Source organism: Onychostruthus taczanowskii, unplaced genomic scaffold (assembly GCF_017590055.1).
Source record: "Onychostruthus taczanowskii isolate IOZ18803 unplaced genomic scaffold, ASM1759005v1 scaffold128, whole genome shotgun sequence".
NCBI lineage: Eukaryota > Metazoa > Chordata > Aves > Passeriformes > Passeridae > Onychostruthus > Onychostruthus taczanowskii.
The window spans coordinates 867,642-890,000 of NW_024498440.1; the positions used below are offsets into that span (position 1 = coordinate 867,642).

The 22,359-nt window shown below is 34.5% G+C and overlaps 1 protein-coding gene across 5 annotated transcripts in view; it reads left to right on the forward strand.

Moving 5' to 3' along the window:
- The window catches only part of PCDH9 (protocadherin 9), a 671,733-nt gene that overhangs the window by 276,070 nt on the left and 373,304 nt on the right, over window positions 1-22,359 (forward strand). Inside the window, exon 2 of one of the 5 annotated variants that reach the window (XM_041396274.1) lies at window positions 19,720-19,785. The exons of the other annotated variants lie outside the window; for them this stretch is intronic. Coding sequence (XP_041252208.1) covers window positions 19,720-19,785 — 66 coding nt within the window. The remainder of the gene's footprint in view (window positions 1-19,719; window positions 19,786-22,359) is intronic. 5 annotated transcript variants of the gene reach the window in all.

The window sequence follows — 22,359 nt, forward strand, 5'->3', positions numbered from 1 at the left end:
ATATTAGAACTGTGTTTTTTTCCTACTCCTCCAAGAAAAGCTCTTTCCAGTAGAACCAAATACAAGAAAACTTTGTCAAAAAGTAGGTGAAAGTTTCAGTCAAATAGAAGATGATTGAATTTAGAGTGGAAAGGTGAAGATGAACAATTCTGTTACCATATCAAAGAATTTATTAGTTAATCTGTTTTAGAGCCAGATAAGGTCTTTATTCCTTATTTATTTAATCTTTTATTCTACTGAAATTCTTTTCAATTAAGATATGGATGAAGACTCATGTGCTCACTAACTTGTATTGAACACTTGACATATATAAAGCTACTCCTAGAAATATAAAATGCTACAATTAGCAAGTTACTTTTCTTTTACTTTAATCCATATTTATATATGTTAATAATAAAGTTCTTGAGAGCTGAAAGCAATTATTTGGTTCAAGAATACTTGAGAAAATAATCTACACAAGAAAAGTAGTTTCGCATGCTAAATCACAAAAAACCTAAATTTTCCTTATGCTAGCATCATCTTCATTAATTATTCAACCTCTTCCTAAACCCTCCTGTTTTCACTGCTTTCTTTTTGTTTTCTTAATATACAGGCCAGGCATTCATTTCTCCTTTCTGTTATTTCTGTAATTTTCACAAGGGCAAATTAAATCTGTTGCATGACAGCATTATGTGACAGTTCAGTAGTTCCACAATTCCTACAAATATTCTTAGTCTATTGCTGTCATAAGTGATGCTTCTCTGTGTGACTTTCAGAGAGCAAAAGCTTTTTATAGGCAGCTGTGCTAGTTGTCCCATTCTCAGTTCTTCAAGTGATCATAGTGGCAGAATTCTGTTCTGGTGTGACAAAACTCCCTGAGAAATCATCTCATCCCCATCATGGATTGTACACCTCCTGATGCTGTGCAATGCGAAGTATCTTTTCAATTTCCACATGCCTCTGCTGAGCCTTTAGTCTCAGAACTTGTTTGTTTTTCTTTGCACTGAATGGTCTTCAGACCAAGGCAACTAAATATATTGACAATGGCATATAACCTCCTGATTGTATTATGTTCCCTTCTGTTTTCTTACCAGCATATTTGGTTCTGTATTACTGACATTGCCATTTTAATGAGTATGCATTTTAAATAAAAAAAGCTAGAATTAGATTTTTAAGACAATTTCAGTTGCCCCTGTTTGCAGTGCTTTGTAGCAATGCAATTTCCCATATGCCATTTTAAAATATTTAAAGCTACCTGGCAAATATAATTGCTCATTTGTCCTTATGCTCATTGTTAGTTTCACCAGTGTCATTTGAGCAGTTATAAGGAGGTAATACTTCATGAAACAGTTCAGCACTAGACAAATGAAGCTATTTTACCACTCTCCAAATGCTGTTCTTATTCACTTCCAATCAAAGCACTGTAAGTGGTGCAAAAGAAATATGAAGTTATGAGGAAAAGTACAATGGATGGTGGCAAACCAAATCCTAATCTTGCAGGCTGTCATCCATGAATAATTTTTCTGAAAATTTGGAAAATATTGGCCTCTCTCTCTACAAAACTCATTTCTAGATTAAAAGAACTGCTTTTGCTTTCCAAGTCCTAAAACAGTTGTGAGTCATCATTAATTTATATATAATTGTGTTCCCCTTCTTCACCTATTTGCCTTCAATATCCCTCTACAAAAAAAACCAAAAAAACCAAACCTGTGGGGATGAAAATTATGGTATATGGCTGCAGGCCTCTTGCCAGTATGACTAAGAGGTATTTTTCGATTATTTTCCATCTACCTTTATGGATCCAAGTTCTGGAGTGTCTAATAGAGCACTGTAGAATAGTGACAGTGTTGTTAGATGTTGAGAAATGCTGTAGAGACAAAACAAGCATTTTTCTTAGATGTGAAACATAACATTAAGTGCAGTTATCATACGTCTGTCATGCAGCAGTGACTGAAAATCAGTAACCTATTCTTATCCTTTCTGAATAATCACCTTTTTAGAAAATGCAGTAATAATAAAAGTATGTAAATGCAATAATAATAGTTATGTGATAATACAAATACATGAGTCTTGACATTACCTGCTGAAATCGCCTGAATTTTTCATCATCCCTACTGATGCAATCTCAGTGATACTGAGAAAAGTCAGATAGTGATTTGCAGCTACTGTGCTCCTAATGTCTGCAAATTTCCTTATTTTTCAGGAGATGCATGTTTTACTTGTCATCAAGTCCTAAACTTCAGACACCTTTTACAGGGCAATTATTTCCAGTCTGCATGGTGTTGTTTCTTAAAACTTTGCATTTCCTTTTTATAGAGTCTCACAAGTTTTCTGTTGGTCCACTCCTCAATTTTATCCAGTTTCTTCTGGGTTGAATCTCTTCAACTTGTGAGGTCAAGCATTTACCCAATATTGTTTCTGCTTTCAAATTTGCTGAGGGTATTTGCACTCTGTATTATCATCCAGTGTGTAAATTAAGTTACTAAACAATTTAGAACCACAAATAACCAACTGGGACAATCTGCTTGTTACTAGCTCTTAGTCAGGTGAACAGCTTTGGTTTCATGTCAATACAACTAACCTTCACTCTACCTGGCAATCCTTTTTTTTCAAGCCCCTGTATCCTCACCTTCCGTATGAAGAAAGTGTTTGATTTAATATCTACAGTCTTGCTAAAGCCAAGATAGGTTCCATCCACTGTCTTTTGCAGCCAAGTTCTACCCTCTGTCTTTTGCAGCCAGACATTTAATCGAAGGTGTCAGATTGGTCCTATCAGCTGGTCAAGCATGGCATAGCATTGGTAAATCCATGTTGTATACTCCTGATAACTTCTTTATGGTGCTCTCTATCGTGTTGCGGATTCCTGATCTGAGGGTTATATCATTCTCTGTGTCTCTTTTTCCTGCTTTTTTAAGGATCAATGTAATGATAGAATTTTTTACATCCGTCAGGGATCTCATCAAATTGCCATGCAAGTTATAGATGGTGGACTAAAGTCACACCATCCAGTTTTACAGTCCCCTCAGGAGAACCCTGCCAGGTAATATGGACTGGGATACATTTAACTTGCGAATATTGTCCATAAGCTTTTGTAAGTTTTCCTTTTGTTGTGAATACTAATTAATTTGTTAATTTTGTTGGGTAGTCTCTGTTTGAATTTTATATAACTGGTTTTTGTTTTTTGGTTTTTTGTTTGTTTGTTTGTTTTTTGTTGTTTTTGGGGTTTTTTTACTATTGAGCTAAATTGATCCTAGCAATTAATTTTCACACTCATAGTGTTTCCTTCAACGACATTGTGATGGATGTTCTGGCTTCAAGTAACTGGATCTACAACACAAATTTGCATGTACAGATAATATAATTTATGTGATTTCTTCATGTGTAGGTTCTCTTCTGTTGCTCTAATTTTTTTTTTTTTTTTTTTTTTGTGTTTCTTCCCTGATCTCCACCATGGTTGTTTGTTGTCACCCTGCATATAGCATTAACATTTCAGTCTGGGCTCAAACCACGAGATTCTGCAGTAACCTGAACACTGTTAATAGATCAAATAGCCTGGAATATTAATTCATTGTTCTCATATATATTTCCTGAAAACTCACTACAGAGCATACTCTGTATTTTATTTCCTTATTATTTTCAGAGGCAGTCAAATGACAGGCAGAGTCGGTTAGTTTGAAGTAGTCTGAGGTGTATTGTTCCCCAACTTCATTACAATTAATAATTTGTTAGGACAAACATGCTACAAAATACATCTTGTGTCTCACATATATATGCAAAGATCTGTACTTTTTAAGATGTGTCTCTGATTTTAGCATTTCTTAGAAAAATCTGATTAAAGACATTTTCACATCTGAACTTTGAACTCTTTCAATGATGTTGCCCAAACACAGTTGATATTCTCTGATGTAGTGCCTCTTTTTGATGGCTTTGCAAAGCTCATGATGAGGAATTTTGTAAATTCAAACGTTCTTTTCCTGCCTTTCATATTTCTGTTGAAATACTGACATCTGCATTTGTAGTTTAAAGGGAAAAAAATACCATCAGGACTTGTACCATCTTATTTTATGTAGATATTTGCTTCTCTTTAACTGACAATATGGACAGACTTCAGTGTTTCTCCAGTTGCAAATGGCCCACAGTATAGGTATGGCCACACAAATGTCACCCTTATAAATTTAATTAAATGGTCACAGACATTAAAATCTTAGTTTCCTTTTGTCAGTGGTTATAGTTCAATAATCCAGTGTGCACAGACCAAATTCAAGGTGCTGATTTTGGAGTAGATGTCACTCACTCTGGTAAGTGTTTTAACTGTTAGCAAAATAGAATTGATTGATTTGCAAGGTAAAACAGTAAGATTAAACTTGCCTGGCACAGGTGCAATAAGCAATAAGATGTCTGAAAAGACAGAACATAATATGAAGAGAAAAAAACCTGAAAAAATAGTTTAATTTCACTGAGACAGGAAGGGACTTGTTATAATATACTTGATCATGGGAAAGGTTAAAACAAAACTAGTAGAAGAAATGCGGTGCATAGTACTATAAGTAAAAAAATCATCTTGAAAATCTCACAATTTCATCCTTTCTTGACCACCACTCTTACCCCCTATATCCTTTATAGGAACCCTTGACAGTCAAGGCAAAACTTTCCTTCTGGCCAACACCTGGGTATTTTCAGTGTATTTCAGCTTTGCTGGCACCTTTCCTAAAAGTGAAAACAGTAGCATTTTTGTAACAAGACAAAAATAACAGGGAAAAAAATGTCCTATTCACCCATTTCTCTGTGTGAAGGCTTCACATTTGTGGTTTTAATGCAATTAATCAAAGACCAAATGCGTTTGTATTCTCTGAACAGTTCAGGAATACTTCATATTTTCTCGGTGTAGCAGTGTGAAATGGTGCAGGATGCCAATGGTAATAGTTCTGGGAAAGATATCATTCATGCTAGGACAATTCTTATGGGTTTTGTTTTAGATGATGGATTGCACATTCTCAGTCATTTGCAAGCTAAAGGCTTTACATGTGCTGTCTACATTATCAAATTTCTCACTCAGTTTGAAAGCCACAGTATTTTAATTGAAAAGAATGCTAACCCCTCCAGCCCTATCAATGTGTCTGGGTTGTTAGACTCTGAGAAATAACCTTCCCATTTCAGAAAAATGGATAAATTCCATACAAATGTTTTTACCTCAGCAACCAATGGGGCTGAAATGTGAGTTGGCACATATTCAAGTGCAAAATACCAAACAGTGAACTCTATGCTGCAAGAAACTCTTTCAAAATTCATTGACTTGGAAGAGATTGAATATCTGAGGGCTTAGCAATGTCTATCAATGGTGTTAGTCTCCCTAGAATTGCCATAGAAAAGAATTTCTCCTTTGAGGCTAGCTTCAGTGTACAACAGATTACTAGATCTGTTTCAGTAAGAGAAGGGATCAGAGCAAGGGAATTGGGCATTTGTACAGCAGAAGCTCTCAGATCAGATTGGTGCAGCTCATCAAATGGTGGCATTTAGTTTAGCTCAGGTCTCACACAGTAAAACAAAGCTGAGTAAGTAGTGAATGCTTTAGTACCTTGCATTGTGAAATGTCTTAAGATAAGCAGTATGTTACATTTTAAAACAAAATAGGTACTCTATTTATATACTGCCTTTATCAGTGATTGAAAATATTGCCTTTTCCAGTGGAAAGTTAGTTATAGAAGAGTGACATATACATAGTTCACACCATGCTTAGGCATAACTGCTGATGTATGGATTTGTAGGTAATGAATTTAACTTCACAGGCTGCTGATGATGTTCCAGCTACCCTCTTCTAATCCCTGTTCAGAGGACCTAAATTTGATAAGTTATTTGCACATATGCTTTTGGAAAAGTCAAATGCTTATTTTAATTGAGAGGGAAGATCTGCACAGATTTCTGAAATGTAAAAGCATTCTTTCAATGGTTTATTTTCCAAATATTTTATCATTGAGTACAGATTAATATTTCTAGGGTATATTCAAAGTTTGCCATTATGGCATTTATGAAGATATCATTTTAATATTTATGTGTATATAATAAAGCTGACATGAATTAGGGAGAATTACTAACAATGAGATTGAAATATATCTGGAAAAGAATTAGTTTTTAGATCTTCCCCTAAATAATCTCTAGTATTGTATAATATGAATTTTAATTAAAGAAAAAAAATAAAAGAAAAGTCTAAGAAGTTTTGACTGCTGTTTTCAGGTACAATTTGAAATAAGATTTATAGAAACTCATTTACTCAGAAAATTCCGTTCTGAGATAGTTTCATTGCAAATTGATCTTTCTGGAAAGAAAGACTACATTATGTCTCCAAGTCCAGACACTTATTTGAAGAAGTGGTTACTTTATACTATTCAGTAAATATTCAAGACAAACAGTTTAAATCTGCACTGTTTCAATTAAGTATATTTTCCCGGTGTACACTTCCAATAATTGTCAGGGGTGGACCACTGATATTAGAAATCATTGTCTTTTACTCCTGAAGTCTCTTTGCTATGATTTTGGGTTTTTTTTCTTTTTGTGTTTTTAATCTGTATTAGTAATAATTAAATTAAATTTGTTTCTTCACAGAGGCATATTTGCACTGTACTTTCTGTAATTTCTTTCCTGTTAATGTGAAATTACAAGTCATCTGGTAGATCCAAAGAGCAAGCAGTTGTAGTTTACTGTGAGCACTTTGTTTTGGCTTTCTTTCCTTCTCTAAATGCAGCATAGGCGCCTTTTATAGGTTCTATTGTGGTAGATGCCTGATGTACCTTTTCTTTAATGGCTCCCAAGGGAGCAGTAAAGTGACAGATACTTTGGCAGAAGCTTCTGACCAAATGTTCTAGTTCTGTGACTATTTGGTCTTTTAAAGGACTCTTTGTTTCCCTAAGTTTTAAAAAGTCAAGATCCTTCTCAGTGTGGCCCTTGTGGAATGATAGCTTAGCTTCCAATACCATAAATCATCAGATCGTTGTTCCAGATAGTGAAAAAGTATTGGTGTTAGCTGACTGTATAATAAAGCTAGTTCTAATGGGAATTCATGTTCATCTCATACTTTTCCAGTCCAGGAGAAGAATATGGAATGAAATACAGCTCCTGTCATATAAAATTCTAGCTTTCTCTTTGATCTATCAGCACAAGTTTTGACCACACTATTGCCAAAAAGGCAAGTCATGCTCTTTTCCCTGCCTCCAGCTGTCTGTTCTTGCCACCTCTCTTGTGTCAGTGCTAGTGATTGTTCTGTTCTTCTGGGAAAAATAATAATTTGGGGAGGCAGGTCTAGGTTTTAGTCAGTTCAAGGAACTGACATAACTGGTGAGCTACGTTATTTAAGTACTGGCTTAGGATGTGCCCAGCAACAGAGAAGAAAGTGAGAGCTGCAAAGTGTGAGATTGTGTAAATGCTGATGCAAGTTTACAGAAATAAAAAATTACCACGAAAAGGCTTGACTGGGATTTGGGAACATTTACTAAACTCTGGAGTTTAGCAAATGGCAGCTGCTGAATTCTGTTGGTATTGGCCCTTGTATCCTGCTCTGTTATTTGCATTTTCAGTTTTATTGATATATCAAGATTTCTATCAGAACAAGTAAATAGATAGCCAGGTTTGTTTTTCTTTATATGTATATGTTTGTGTGCTGGTGCAATTCTTGATTCATTTGTATGTAGGACTTTGCAAAGGAAAACTAAGACCTGGCTTTAGCTCTCAGTGTGCTGAAGCTCAATTTTTTTTTTCTGGTGAAGCCAACAGAAGAAAGAATGCAAATTGTTTCTACTACTTTTGATGCCTTAGGGTGGTACAGTTTGTTTTCAGAGAAGCCTGGTTGTCATGGGAGACACAGTGGGAAGTGTAGTGTTTTCAGCTAAAGACATTCTGTAGCATCTTCTGTTGAACTCTGTAACAGCGAGAATAGCACTCTATGGACAGAATACTAAATAAATATGTTGCTGCTGTTTGTATCAAACTCATGTGTGTGGAGGGTTTTTTTTGTTTTAGTTTGGGGTTTTTTGTTTGTTTTGATTTGGTTTTGGAGGATTTTGTGTGGGTTTTTTTTTTTTTTTCTTTTTGGTTTGGGGTTTTTTGGGTGTTTTGGTTTTTTTTTGGTTGGGGATTTTTGGGTTTTTTTTTGCGGATTTTGGGGTTTTTTTTCTCTTATTGGATACTTAATAATAATACTGAAGAGTTGACAATATGTGTGGTTTGAATCATTAGGTACTAGTCTTTATTAAAGAGAGAATTACAAAACAGCAAAAACACTCTCTAAAGCCTCACAGTTTCCTGTATAGGACAGTTCAGCCTTAGTTAATTTCTTTTTGCTCATATGATCACTTTTATCTGTTGTTTAAAGCATTACGCTGCATAAATATGAAATAATGAGAACAGTTGTGGATTTCTAAATAGCTGTCAGGCTGATTTTCAAATCATCAGAAGCTGGGAGAAAGCTTAAGGGATGCTTGCTTATCTCTTGGTTTTTCTAGAACCAGCATGAATTGTTTGTTGTAAATCTTGGTTTGGAGTCTGTTTTCTGAAAAAAAGGATGGCCTATTTTTTTTTATATTTTTTCTCTCTAGAAGATTGACCAGTCCCATATAGAGTATGCACACGGAAAATTACACAGTGCCACTGTGCCGGCTTGAAAATCACACTAGAAATTTTGGAAGTGAGAGGGTCTTCCTCTTTAGTATCCCAGCTTCACAGAGGAATTTAAAGTCTTAGGCAATTAAATGTTGAACTTCAAATTTTCAAGTAGTTTGTTTTGAGTTATGGAGGTTTTTCTCCAATCCTCAATTAAACATAGGCCAGGAATTTAGATTTTCCTCCTGCTTATCCAGATACAAATAAATAAGTAAGACATGAATATAAAAGAGAGGAAACATAGGATAAACGGCTGTGATGACCCATTCAAATAAAAGCTGTTTAGAGAAAAAAAAAAAGGATTTCTGTTACACTAGGTGATTACACTAGAATTTTTTGGCAAGTAAAAACAATTAGTTGGTGGATCCATGTAACAAATTGAAAAATTTTGTGGAATACTCCTGCAGTAAATGCTTTTTAATAAAACATACCAAACAAAATTTTTGACATAAAAAAGTTAATTTATGCTTTTCCCTTCCCTGTATTTAACTTCTTACAATGGTTTTCACAGTTATTTTTATGCTTCATAAAATTATTTTCTTTTGGCACTAAGCTGCCCATTTGTACTTTAAGTTGAAGGCTTTTAAATTATTTTATTTTACTAAATTCAGGGTTTAAAATATTCTGTGTAATTAAATATTGGAATTGCATCATAGCACTAACTGCTGTCTACTTTTGCAAAATCGGACAGAAGTAATTATCAGAGTAAAATGGATACTAAAATCATTGATATGATAATAGGTTAATATCAAATTTTATTAAATTATTTAAAAGCTGGATTTCAGAGTTTAAAACTTCAAATATGTTACTATGTTGTCAGCTGGTTATGAGTGGATTCTGTATAATCACATATATCTAGATAGATAGATAGATAGATGTATAATTGGGGAATATTAGATTAATAGGACACTGAATGCCAATGCAATATAGAACTTGCACACCTGGTGGTTTTGAAAGTTAATATAGACTAATCAAGTGAATTATTTTTGTCAATAGCTGGGGAGTAACGAAGATGCTCATCTTGGCTACTTAAACTGAAACGGAGTTACTGAACTCTATCTTACTGATCAGTCCTGGTTGTTCTAGGCACAGCTAGAAAGGAGGATTTATAGCAGTGTCTCTGTATTTTCATGTCAGTTATCATAGAAGTGAATGATGTAGATCTTTGCTCTTTACGTCCTAAGGAATCCTTTGATGGTAGGGATCTTGAAAGACTCTTTCCTCTTCTCTTAAGTAGTATCTCACAACAGGAGGAATGACTTTGTGATGACCTCTTGATTAAAGAATAAAAATTGTTGGTTTTTTTAGCATAATAATGCTAATTGTTAAACATTGTCCACTTCAAATGTAAAAGTGTTAAGTGTAATCAAAACAGGAGAAGCAGCTGTAAAATTTTGACTCAGCCCTGGAGGTGAAACAGGTGATTGACCCAACCATATAGTGGTAAGTTCTCTTTATTTGAGGGTCAAAGGAAGGATTCTGTTTAGGCTGACTTAGGCATCTTTTCCATTTTCTTGGTTTCTCAAGCAATACAAAGTTTAAAAGTCAGAAGAGGTGGATTTTGTTCCTCAAGATTATGGTTTGAGTAAGATGATTATGAAGGTATGGATAAGTGGAAACATCATAGAAGATATTTAATACAATCATGTAACACAACTTTCCTTCAAATAAACTGTGAGTATATCTATGAAAGTAAATTTCCATCAATAGCCATACTTATGATTGTGTATGTTTTCACAGAAAATCCCAGAAACCACAACAACAACTACCTATCATTCTCCTCAAAAAAAAACCCAATAAAAAACCAGACTAAAATAAATCCACATTTCCATTGTATCTTTGCTTGCAGTAAACAAACTTTAAACATTTAGACTGAAATATTTCATGAAAGATATTGACTGTTGACACAGAAACTTTTGAAGAACAGTGAGTTAAATTACTTCCATTAATGAGTTAAAATACCGTTTTGAAAAAAAAAATACATTAAAGAAAAATCTGTTTTCCATCTCTGTATAACTTAACCTGACAAAACTGATTTTTCTCTAGGCTCATATGTACCTTATCATAGTGATAAGGATATCTGTTGGCATTCTGAATATCTTATTAAGCAAATAGTTCCATACAAAATTGAAAGAATCAAATCAGCAAACTATCTGACAATATGGAAAACATCTTTGTACAATGATGATAAAATCCTTGCTGAACCTTTTGACAGCAAAATGATAGATGCCTATGCTAGGTTACATCTATAGCAAAAGTAGCGGCATCAATATAATACCTAGATCATACATAATGCTGAGTTACAGGCTCTGTTTCTATCTTTGCCACTTATGTAGCATTTGACTGTGGGGAGTTATGTATCCTTAAATTATAGTAGGACATTCAGCAAAAATGAATTAATTTAATTTTGGGCTTAGGTTTGGTAGTGTGCTATTTTTCTTGGTGGGAGGTTTTTTTGTTGGTTTTTTTTTTTTTGTTTGTTTGTTTATTTGCTTATTTTTTTGGTTTTTTGCTTTTGTTTTTGGCTGATGTATGAGATTTTTTTTTTAATTGCTCCAAGAAGGTGTCTAGTTCAGGATACCATCCAAATTCTGGTGGGCTTCAGAGACTCTGGCTCAGACCTAAAATGTCTGCTCTACATATCTGTTAATCTACTCTGTTTTCTTTCCAACAGCCCCTACTGAAATACTTTTAAAGTGAGGTTTGTGCCATTCAAAGGGTTCATTCACTGCACTGCTAGACATCTTTTAAAGATGAAGTTCATTTGGTACTGTGCTACCTACAACCCTAACCCAGCCAGTAGTAAATACAGACTATTGAACATATGCTTTCCTGGCTAGCAGTCAGACTTCTTTAGCAGAGATTCTTTTATGCATACCCTCCCTTTTGAGCTAATGGAATAGTGACAACATGTTTCCTAAAGAAAACCTGTGTATGAGAAAATTGCTTAGACATGCATAATCTTTTTTCAGGAAGCTGTCAAGGATTTGTATTGATGCTTGATGGTATGTTATTAACATGGTTACAAAAATAATCTAAAGGCAGTAGAGCAGAGCTGTTTATACTATTTGTGGTAATATTACCATTACTAATTACATTATACTGTAATAGTCACTGATATAAATCAACTGCTGGCAATGAAAGGATTAGTGTGGGAGGGTATAACAAGCCAAGATTTTAGACCTTTGAGTTCAGTTTGGCATTATCTTGTTGAAAAATGTTTTTCTTCTTCTTATTTAATGTGAGTGAAACATTTTTGCTATGCAAATTGCTGCAATGACAGCATTATTTTGTTGACTTCTGTTTTCAGTTTAGGTCTGGCTTTTGTAGAATCAGAAAAAATTTAAAGAGCTTGAAGATTATATGTTTTGTTTAAAATGGTAAGTCATGTTTATGAAGAAGCACAAAAGGGAAGGGGTTATTTATTTTTTTCTCTATGTGGAAGTAATGGATGACAGATAAAACAGCTTAGGGTATGAAGGAGGCTTCAACTCATTAGTCAAGCAAATCTGTTAATTGTATTATTATATATGAAATGGGTTAAACCTCAACATAACCCCTTCCTCTCCCTCCAGTACTAACATCAGTATAAGAACTGGGATAATATCTGGGTCATTCAGATAGAATAGAAAATTAAGATTAGTCTTTATAGAAACAAGGTATATGAAGAAATTTGTAGGAATGTCTGTAACAATGTAGGTTCTTTATTTAAATCTTGACAAACTTCATTTTTACAGCATGTGGGAGGGAAAGCTAATAACAGTGAGCTCAGTCGGTGTATCCTAGGCATTGTAATCAGGTAGCTTCTGAAGTTTCAAGCATTGCTTTGTTCTTTAATATCATGGTGGTCTTCATTAGGACTACTTTATCACTATTCTGTATAGTGATAAAAATAAACTGATCATGTTAATCTCTTTCTGATTTCCTTCTTTCTATTGTCAGAAGGTTATACTTTTGAATGGCAGCAGTAATTACCCGTATTCCTCAATGAGAGGGCTGCTGCTCCCTTCTTCATAGAAGAGAATTGATGTGTTGCCTGTGCAAATCTTTACCAGACAGTCCCAATGTATATGTTTATTCCCAGCATGGATTTCATAGGATTGGAGTCAAAGCATTAAATTGCAGGGAAAAAAAAGAGTATATAGAAATATAGTGCCAATTTCAAAGTGGAAGCACATCCACTTTTGGGATTTCAGTAAAATGTAGCTTTTCTCTACTATGATTCTTTCCACCATACTAGAGTCTTCTTCTGAGATGTAAAGGGTTGTCCTTTGCATCACAATAAACTGCTTCTGAGGAAAAAAGAGGAAGGGGCATTTCCACTTTTAAAGCAAGACTTTTTTTTTTTTTTTTGGTTGGTTGGTTGGTTGGTTTTCCCATTTATGTTTTCAGCATACTGTCACATAGCATTTAGAAATCTCTGGAGAGTGCAAAAAGTCTACTCTTTTTTTTATTTTTTCTTTTTTTTCCCCCCATCACATATAGTTTGCTAACTTAATGCTGCAGCTCCTGAACCAATCTGTCCCCTGAATGTTGCTGGGGGTGTGTTCATACAACTGATCTTACCGCACTTTCTTTCACCTGAAGAAAGTTTCACAGCCGTGAGAGGTGATACATAGGCCCTTATCGTAAACTTTTTCCAAATTGTATCCACAGAACAGGTGCAGTGCAATGAACAGCAGTGCAAAGAGTCAATCACTGTTGGTCAGGTAGTGGTTTGGATCTCAGATCTTTTTGACCGTAGAGTTATCAGTAAGTAGTTGACTTGCATTTCTTCATTGATAAATCACATGTACATTGAGCTAAATTTAAACCACAAATTTGTTTCATGTAGAGGTAATTCACATAAGGCTAAATAGTGGTCATCTGTTTCTCAAGAACCACACATTATTCTTTATCTTATTTACCCTGTCTTTCCTTTGACCTTGAGATGAGGGTGGAAGGCTTCACAGATGATAATTTAGGCAACACTGGAGAAGCAAACAACCACAATAATTTGATATTTGTAGGATGATAATATAATCTTTTATGGCTGAAACCAGTTATAAACTCTCATCATTAACAGTCAGTCCAGATACACTTCAGCCATAAAGACTAGCACTGTACTAGAAATACCAAGAGGTATTTAGTTATTAATTGGATTGTGTTGTCCTTATGCATGGATTGCATCTAGATGTCTGCTCAAAATAAAAGAAGGCTTCTGCAGAAATTATATATTCACTACCTTACATGTGATAAAGTTTTACGTCTGTCAAGTGGTCTCACATCAGGAGATCAGCATTAATTAGACATTACATAGACAATAAGTAGAAGAGAGCAATGAATTGACTGTAAAATATGAAAGGTGAACTTGATCTTATGTTTGCACTGTCTTTGCAGTGTTAATTCTTCCTTACATCTCATTTTAACCATCACTAGTCAAGTATCACACTTGATTTTTAAAAGGAATCTGGGATAAAGGCTGGGGATATAGGTCTGTGAGGCAATTGTGATTAAGAGATGTGATTCTTCTCAGTAAAATTTTTGATAGTATAAAGCATTGAAAATACTGAAATGTGTGGGGGAATGCACATGCTTTGGGAATCAAAACTGAATTATGAAACCTCTTTTTGCTTTCTTCTGATGAGGTAGAATTTCTCTGTCATCTCCAAAACATTTGTGCTACTAGATTTTCTGTGTACTGTATTCATTGCTAAAACCAGCATAGGTAGTTTCTAGACTGGGTTTAAAAGAAAAAAAAGGAAAAAGGCAGTGAAAAATGTACTTCAATTCTTTATCTGACAAATTGTTCATTTGTCTTTCTAAAAACATACTTAATTGCTCACACAGGAAAATAATTGCACATCTTGTGAACCTTTTAGTTCTAACACTGGCATATTCTTACTTTAATTATTCTTCATTCTTTAAAAAAAAAAAAAAAATTGCCTTTTAAGGTTTTAATCACTTAGGAAGTGACTGCTCCTGTGTAGGTTTTTTTTGTTGGTTTCATTTTTGAAAATATGCAAAATTTCTTATCTTTGTAAATTATGTAGTTGCTGCTTTTTCTTTCTGTTGCTTTTTTTCTCTTCCATGATAAGCATAAACCATCACCAGTAGGTATAACTTATATAATATTTTTCTGTGTTTTCAAGTACTGTAAATTACAGCATTTAAACATAAAGATGAGCTGCAGGCAAAAGAACACTGAAGTAAATTTAAGCCTGGCCAGCTGGCAAAGAAGAGAACTCCGTGATTTAATCTGGTGCTGCTTCTTCAACAAAGTGTTTACTGTGAAGGTACTTTATGTGTATGTATTAATAAAAGTGCAAATCACTTTATCATCCTTGGAAAATTTCTCCTTCTTTCTGTTGTCTACTGGATCTTTTATTTCTTTAATATAATTAAAAGATCAGAAGTTCGTTATGCTTAAATTTCCCATAAATGAAGGCAATGTTACAGAATCTTCACAGACACTGCAGCATCCTCTCAGGAAGATGGAATTCCATGTAAGAATCCATACAGAATTGAATCATTCCTAGACTGTATGCTGGTGCAGTACAGTCACTCTGAGGCTCCCTAAATGAGCAATTAAATGCCATGGTGTCTTGATAGTTTTCTCATTTATGTACACATTACTGTGCCATTGAAAAGGAAAAAAAAAAAAAAAACAACAAAGAAGATTATCCTTGCTAAGACCTATTAATGATCAGCCATAAATAAGTGTCATAATTTTTCTTAGAACAATGTTAGTACCACATCATTAGACAGATTACAGTGTATCTTATTTTTATTTTCATGCAGGAGCCTCCTATTCTATTTCAGTGGGAGAAAACAGAGGGGTGGGCTATCGATGCTGCTGTATCAAAGCATAATAACAGTAAATTCCTCTGAATGAAGATTTTTTTGCTAGATTTTGTTGCAAAATGAAGTCTGCCAAATGAAGTGGTTTATTGAGGCATACAAGTAAAGATTTAATTTTATTCCTCTTAGATATATCAGATATATGTTGCAGGTTGCATGAGCCTCAATAGGAGAAACAGGCATTGAGCCATAGTCTCTAAACTCCAGTTTTGCTGGGGGTGAGACACAGGACTGTTTAGAGTCCCTTATGTTTTGTTTTCTTTTTTTCTATTGTGTTCAGTGAGGTTTGTCTGATTATAAAGTTTGTGTATGTGCATTTCAGTTGTGTAATTCTGACAGCTTGACTTCCAAAGGCAATTGTGTAATTTAGACAGCTTAACTTCCTAAGGCACTGTCACAACATCTGTCAGAACTGTTGAAACAGGCCAAAATTAAGTATTAGGTGTCCAGGTATTCAAGGTTCTTCAGAATCGGGGATTTACTTGTGAAATTGAGCTAATTTTTGAGGATAACAAAGTGCAGCAGGCTTTCTTCCTGAGGCAAGGTTATGATTTCTAGTGTCTGTATGTTTTAATATATGATCCTAGTGGAAAAGGAGAGGAAAAAGCCTAAGAAGTTTGATTAATGGAAGTAGCTTAGAAAGAGCTAAGTATGAGGACTGATCTCAGAGCTCTTAGGCTGGAAAAAATGTCCCATTAATTTTAGTGGGAGTTTTGACTGCACAAGGACTTTCAAGATCAAGTGCTTTCTTGTTCATTAAAGGATAGAAGGTAATTAGAAATAAAGCACAGAAAAGATTTTATATAGTACTGCTTTTGTCAGCTGAAAAAATCCATATTATTGTGGGAGTTTTAGGCTAATCTTCTCTCTCTCTTTCTTGCATAAAATGATGACACAGTAGGTTGTTTTCATTACTCTTAGAGGTCTCTGCTTCTATCTGTTCATTTTATTGGGAAAAAGCAATTGGCAAGTTTTTTTCTGTTATCTTCCTTGCTGTTGGATTGCAATCTCATCTTTGATGCTGACTTTGTCATTTCCCTCTTCCATCCAAACTGTTTAGCTCAAGGTATTCCCATAACATTTTTGTTTGTAAAGGTGGGATGATAAATGAAATAAAAAGCAAGTGTGCATTTTTGTTGAAAGATTTTGCTGATATCAGCTCATGAAATAGAGAAACAGTTAGAAAGAAAAAGATAAAACTGTACTAAGTTTTACAGAAACAAATCTTGCATGTTTTATAATACCTTAATTTATGTTGACTTTTGAACACCATTTAGTGATGCCTTAGGTTTTAGCTTTTATATTTTTCAGATTCTGTACTGCTTTAGAGTGTAGTTCTGAGCTTCATATTAGGGGATGGTAAGCTCTCTTCACAGAGTAGGTAGGCAAATCAATTCCTTTCCTAGCTTGGGACCAAGGACAACCAATCCAAGGCCCAAGAGCACAAACAACGTGGTCTGAAGAGAGAAAAACAAGAAGGATGGGACCACATAACCTGAAGCTATAACTGGGCAATTAGCTCCAATATGCTAATGGACCAGAACTTATAAAAGTGAGAGACCTTATGACCAATCATCCATTTTGCAAACGTTTTGGGTTCATCTTGGATGTAGCCTTAGCTGGGCTCTTGTACTGATCCACTGAGGCCTTTTAATAAATACCTACTTTATTCTTTAACTCCATCTAGCCTCTGTTCCAGGTCAGCCTTCACAAGGCATCATTAGGGAAGCCATATATTCTCAAGACCTTGTGAACCTAACCCTATATTTTACATGTATGTGAGTCATGAATCATTGCACTACATGACCTCAGGGACAAGAGATTAATCTCCTGTTAGAACTTCATTCTTTGTGATACTCAAAAATAAGATTTATTTTACTCTTTTTTTACAACTACTTTTTTTCCTCTCCTCTGTATCAAAACCTTTTTTTCGTTCAGCCTCAAGCTGTAATTTATTTGTTTGAAGAGTGTGGTCCAAGTTTAATTGTGATTGAAATTGCCACTGGAAGACTGAGAGCAGGGGATCGCTTTTTGTACAGGGATTGCTTTCTGTACAGCTTTCTATGAGGTGGTGGTTCACATAGAGAAGTTGTAAAATGGATGGGGGTACTATGAATCTGTTGCTTCTCTGGTTCTCTTTTCTGCAACATGTAATGATCTTAACCATTCCCAAAAGCATGGGAAAGTGAGAGAGACATATTTCACTTCTGATGTAGCTGTAGTCTGCTTTTTTTTGTAGAAAAAAGACATTGTACTTTATGATGCCATGAATTTGTCTTTTCAATCTGCAAATTGTTATGTGAATGAGAATTTAATCCTTCTCATTTCTGTTTTATTTTGATGGCCTCCCTAAACTTTCAACTAGCTAAGGCTGTAGGAGAGACATTCATTATTTGTGATAGAAATTTGTCTTGTAATTCCTTTCCAATTATTTTCAGGAAACTACCTATTATTTCTGCAAAGGTGACAGTTCTGTAAAGGAGACTTTCTAAAAAGTAGGGAGGTATTAGGTAATATGGAGTATGCTTTCAAAAACTCATTACTTTATCAAAGTGGATCAAACTCATCAATATGCATTCTAAGAGAGAGCTTGGTCCACAGGGGCGCCTTCTTTGCCTTTTAACCAGTTTAATTCCATTGCCTTTGGGTGAATTGCTCTTCGTTTGTACTCCTGTAAATGAGGAAAACAGTCATATGTAAAACATCACAAAAGGTACAGGCAGATTTTAGAATGAGGCATTCCCTGTGGCCTTGCCTTATTGTTAAACTCTCTTTATTAATCTCCATGGATTACATAAGTGCCTTTTCATGCAGAGTGTAAGACTGAGTAACATTTCTTCTTGTGTAAGAGCAAATAACATTTCTGGTTGTGTAAAGCATTTTAGTTTTGGGGGGTTTTTTTTGGGTTGGGTTCTTTTCTGTTTTTTGTTTTCCCCCCAGTTAAAATTTTAAATGACAAAAAGGGACTTCCTAAATTTAGCTGGAATTGTGACTTCAGATATGAGAGAAGAATACTTTTGGTAGATAAAGTCCTTAAGATGCCTTTCTGCTTTCAAGGGGAGTTCTTGAAAAAGCTTTCAGAACTGTGATACAATTCTCAAAGAACACAGAACTTTTGTGAGATATCCAAGGTACCTGTTGGGAGTACTTTGGAAGAGACATGTGTTTTCCATTGCAAGTAAAAGTACTATTTGATGTAAAGTGTTCTGAGGATTTTTCTCACTATAGAGTGGTAAAGGAGTGAATAAACCATTCTGTGCAGAATACTAATGTTCTTTCTGAATATGGGGCACAGAGTGCTTGTTTGCAATTTGGGCATATTACTCTATAGAGAAAGGATTTGAAATTGTCCAACTTTCTGAAAACATTACTCTTAATGTAATGTTCTCCCTCTGGGAAGCTTTCTTTTCTCAAATAAAATAGAACAGCGCAAAGGCCTGGTTCTCTGCTGGTAGCTGACTTTCTGACTGTCCTTCCAAATGCATGTGCTGTTTTGGCTTAGATAGCTCAGAACTATCGTGGTAGTTTTCTATAGTTGGGTTAAATAAGAACATCAGTTCCTCTTAGAATAGGCAAATTTGAAGGTCCTGTAAACTTACTAACCTACTGAACTTTCCCTGCACTATTCTCTTACAGTCATATACACACAGTCTTTATGACTCTAGTCCTTGGAGACATGATATTTTGGGGTGTGTAACTATTATACTCAGGAGGGAACCTGAAGTAGTACATAGTGCTATTTATATTCAGCAGTTAGTAACAGAGAATGAACATCAATTAATGCTCCCACATTAAACACAGCTTTAACTGCAGTTTCAAAGATCTGCTGGTTTTGCTTTTTTGAGTCTCAAGGCTGATTAATAATATCTTAATAAAAAGCTTAATAGTGTATTAAACTAAAAAAGGAGAAAAGTTTCTTATTATGAGACATCTTGGTAGTTCACTAAACAGAATAATAAAAACTCATCTGAAAATCTGTTGCCTGAGTACAACAAAATGTTCAACAAACAGTTTTCAGAAACCACACTGATGTTTGATATAGCATTTTAAATGCTACCACCATATGTTTGGTAACACTAGGCTATGAAGTTTGCGAACCCTCATAAAAAGTTATTTATCTGTCTTCCATAGAAATTTACTCACATTTTTCTTTCTACAGTACTAATTTTGGGCCATTTGGGGAGGTGGGTGATCTGAAGATCTGTAGGAAGAATGACACATCTTTTTTATTGAAATATTATTGCTTTTTAGGCACTGAATTTTGGAGATATGCCGAAGTACTTGTGGGAGATTTGGGTACCTGACAAACCATGGGTGGTAAGATATCAGATCCACTGCAATAAATAAAATAAGCATTTAATTTTAAGATAGGTGTTTTTGGGCCCTGCTGTCACCGAATTCAATGGACTGAACTCCTGCAGGGCTCATAAGAAGTCCAGTACTGCAAATGTATCCAAGTGTTTCCATTCTTTTCAATATTGTCACACTGATGCAAAGTTGAAGTAATGCCTGTAGTGAACTAAAGCTCTGTGGTAGCATCTGACAGGGGGAAGAGAGAATTTTTCAGCTGAAGTTTATAATAAGGCCATTTCTCTTATCTTTACTCAGACAAGTGAGTGGTTAGTTACTGCCTTTCAGAGCAATTAATGGCTCACAGCCGGACCTACTGAACAGTACCCTTCTCCAGGCATCCTCTTGAAAATCTTGTTTAACAGTTCCTTCTGGAGTCCAACCCAGTAAGCCAGGGAAAGTAACAATCTCCTTTTGAGCACCATGTGGATATCTCAGAAAATGAGTCCGGCAGATGCTGTCTGCCGTCCGTTATCAGAGTCAGGAGTCAGAGAAGAAGTAGAGTTCAATGCTTTGATTTCTAAATCCGTCCATTAAGGAAGAGCCATAGTCTGTTCAGATATGTACTTTTTTTTTTTTTTTTTTTTTTTTTTTTTTTTTTTTTTTTTTTCCCCCAGAAATGCAGTCTCATCTCTCAGTTTCCACACTGGATTTTTGTGGGGAATAAAGGACTGTAGAATTTGTCCACTATATGTATTTTTTAGGAGAGTCTCTTCAAAACTAATACGAGAAAACTTCATGTAGAAGCTAAGAACTTTCTAATATTTTGAAAGCAATAAATGCAATTTAAATTTAGTTGCATCCTATTACATATTAAATTGCATTTGTTCAACTATTTAAACTATAAATTTACAGTACAATGTTATTTCCTTTGTAATATAGGCCTTGTTCCCCAAAACTACACACTTTTTTTCTCTTCCGTTAAGCTAGATCAGAAGAAAATTTCCTGGAAACTGGAGTTTCCTGTGTCAGATTATAAATTTAAATTTACATTTTCTAGCTACCTACTGGGTGTTTGAATTTTTAGCCCTAATAGTAAGATATGTTAGCTTCAGTGTAGGCATGCCAGAGATAATGGGCTTGCTTTAATTTTTTTAGTGCAAAATGTTCTGAATAAACATTATTGAATCTCTATTAGTGTAGTATAAAATTGATCTAGATTAAAACCTCCTAGATATCTGTCTCCTTTCTAATTATAGAGAATGCAGTGATTATAAATTAGTTGATTACCGCAAGAAATTTGAAGGAAATTTTCAGTAAAAAAAAGGCATTAGACACAGTTGAAGCCAAGTAATTTAATGTGAACACAGTAATCAATGGGATTCACAGTTGAGCTAGATGATCATTGTAGGTCCTTTCCAACTGAAATATTTTATTCCATTCTATTTAGTGCCCAACACTAGAAATCTATGTGACTATAGCTATTTATAAATTCTTTTTACAGCAACAAATAACAGTTGGACCTCACTGAGGCAGACTCAGGCAATGGAACAACGTGTGAGACCAAACATGCACATGTGTCTTTAGCTCAGCTTTGGTATACCTCCTTTTGTATTGGTCCTGAATTGCATGTTTTAGCAGAAACTGTCAAGACTAAAATTTTATTTAATTGTATTTCATTTTAAAATAAAGAGTTGCACTATACTGATTTATTTAAATCTAAGGGCAATATATATGTAATGCTTCATGATCAAGTCAATTTTTGAGGGAAAGTATATTATTCTATACATCACATTGTAAATGCTGGTATCTTAAGAGCTACAGATATTGGGGAAATGTATTTCAGGAAGGTAGATGTTAATTACCAGAAAGCAAGTACTAAAGTAACTAAACAGGAAGAAAGTTCTAAGCTTTCAAGCTATTTTCTGGAAAAATTTATGTAACTCTCAGCCTTTCCCTAAGAATGATCTTCGTCAGATAATTTTTTTTCAGCTTGGTTCAATACTTCAAGAGATTTTTTTAAAATGTGTGAAATATTTATTTCCCATTCTTGTTTTAGGTTTTCAAAAATAGAGAAAGTTATTTTCTTTACTCTACCAGCCGATATTGGAATATGGAAGACTTTTGGATTTTTAAATTTTTTAAAAAAAATTTTTGATAGCTGACAGCAATAGCCCATCTAATCAGTTTCATTAAGTTTTCTTTTCTGTGCCTTTGAATGTTAGGCTTTGAAAAAAAATCCTCCAGGCTGTTACTTATGTAAAATACTTTAGGTGTTCTAGTATATTTTTATCATTTTAATATTGATGTTCACAGTCTGAGAAGTATCTAAGTAATGTTGATGATCTCTACAGTGAATGAGGACTGCACATTTTGCAATATATTATTGAGTATGAATAAAGTTCTTGTATTCTTGTTTTTTTTTTTTAAACAGCTGAATTACCTATGAGTACTTTGCACATCTAAATAGCAGCCTCTTTCAAAAGGATTCTTGGCAAAGCAAATATCCATTAACATTGTATCTAATAGAATTAAAAAAAGAGCCTTAAAACAAGTTTCAGACTTAATGGATTTTCTATTTCTTGAAGTTCAATTTCAGTC